The sequence below is a fragment of the Lampris incognitus genome, chromosome 2, assembly GCF_029633865.1.
Source record: "Lampris incognitus isolate fLamInc1 chromosome 2, fLamInc1.hap2, whole genome shotgun sequence".
Lineage (NCBI taxonomy): Eukaryota > Metazoa > Chordata > Actinopteri > Lampriformes > Lampridae > Lampris > Lampris incognitus.
In genome coordinates, this window is record NC_079212.1 from 138,713,445 (window position 1) to 138,715,423 (window position 1,979).

Consider the following 1,979-nt stretch of genomic DNA (forward strand, 5'->3'; position numbering starts at 1 on the left):
GTCCCGTCCTCTCCTGTCCATTCTTGTCCTGTCCTGTCCATTCTTGTCCTATCCAGGCTTGTTCTGCCCTGTCCTGCCCTGTCCTGTCCTTCCCTGTCCAGTCCATGTGTTACCACGAGTGGCTGTTGCAGCTAGAAAAGTGTTATATAAAATGCAACTTACTGACTTCCTTACTTACCGTGTCTGCATCCGTTCCTGCCCCCCCCCCCCATGGCATGTTGTGTCTTGTCATCTCAAACATGGTTTCATTCAGATCTAAAAAAAAAAGGTCAAGCTATTAATATTTTAAAGCTGATAAAAGGCAGAATATCTGAATGTAGGACAATTTAGGGAGAATAAAAGGGGCCAACACACCTATGACTGAGCCTACATGCAGCCATACACACACCTCAAACACACAAACACAAAGCTATGGAGATGTCGCCTTGATAAACGCACGCCTCTCAACGAACACCGTCTTCCTCTCTAATTCAGATCTCCATCTCTCTATCTCTCTCTCTCTCTCTCTCTGTCTCTCTATCTCTCTCTCTGTCTCTCTATCTCTCTCTCTCTCTGTTTTTTTCCCCTGAGCAGCTGGATGTAAATCAGGCGGCACTGAAGGCAATGGGGGAGCTGGACACCGTGTTGGACTGGCTGGATAGGCTGAGCCAGGCAACGAGCACACAGCATGACGCTTAAACACACAAACCTACATGAGTGCCAATGAGTGTTTGTGGCAGAGGACTTCGATCCATTTCTTGAAATGTTCACAGAAAAAAAAACTTGAGCCTGGCATTACTTGTGAGCACAGTTTAGCTTGCACTGTTACACACACACACACACACACACACGCACACACACACACACACACACACACACACACACACACACACACACACACACACACACACACACACTTATGTCTCTTTTCCACTATGGTACCAGCTCGACTCGACTCACTTCTGCGTCGTTTCCCACGACGGTAACAGTACCCCGTCAGTGTAGATGGTCGTCATAGCGACGACTGGTTTTCAATGTCACAATGTTCCTTTGTTAAGATAACAACGCCGCTTCCACCGCTTCGGCATTTCAAAATGCCGGGTGAACGTCCCACGCGCGCACTGACGACGCAGTGACGCAAAATGACGCAGTGACGCGTTTCTCTGACCAATCAGAGGTCTTGCATTGGTTTCGGTACCAGGTCCAGTTTTTTTTTCTTTTTTTTTTTTTTTTTTGTGGAACCTGGACCGAGGTGGTACCGGAAGAGTGGTAACAGCTACCAAGTCGAGTCGAGTCGAGCCGGCACCGTGTAGTGGACACGGGGCGCTATAACACATGGGCTAAACTGTTCTTTGGTTACTGTTTTTAAATGTTGTAAAGTGGTATTTAAACGTAACGCTAAGTGTTGTAAACGTATTTATTATGTTTATTGAAATGCGAATTTCACCTTTTAGTCAAACCACTTTGTTGGACTTGCCACCATTTCAAATCTCTCAGCTGTCTACGAGGCCAAAGTGGATTTGCGGCTTCTTGTTTGTGTTGTTTCTTTGTCGCGGTTTCGGGGGACGAACAAGAGTTTTACGTTAAAACTTCACAGGCCAAGGATCCCCCCCCCTTTTTTTTCTTTATATTGTGATGTATTTATGAAACGACTATGAATTGTCAGTTTGGCTTCATCTGAACGAGGTGACGCTTGTTTTGAGTCCTCGCATCTGAGCTGATGGTGACAGATAGCGCGAGCGTTGGCGGCGGGACGGCCTCGCCCCGCCGCGCGCGCGCGCGCGATCAGGACGATAATCATCGCGATCGCCGTTGCTTGGGCCGATGACACGCTGAGACCGCCCGTTTCCTCTCGCGCGTCAGAGTACCTGTTGCTTGACCTTTGACCTTTACCTCGACCAAAATAACTTTTGAATAAAACTGCTGAAACTATGATTCACCCGCTGAAACGACATTGAGACACTTTGTAATTTTTTTTCTCTCTCTTTTCTCACTTTGTA

At 47.1% G+C, this 1,979-nt stretch overlaps 1 protein-coding gene across 1 annotated transcript in view; it reads left to right on the forward strand.

Moving 5' to 3' along the window:
* il19l (interleukin 19 like) overlaps positions 1 to 766 on the forward strand; it is a 2,645-nt gene extending 1,879 nt beyond the window's left edge. The window contains exon 5 of the mRNA XM_056273740.1: positions 574 to 766. Within this exon, the coding sequence (XP_056129715.1) occupies positions 574 to 678 (105 nt within the window). The 3' untranslated portion in view covers positions 679 to 766. The remainder of the gene's footprint in view (positions 1 to 573) is intronic.
* The last annotated feature ends 1,213 nt before the right edge of the window (positions 767 to 1,979 follow it).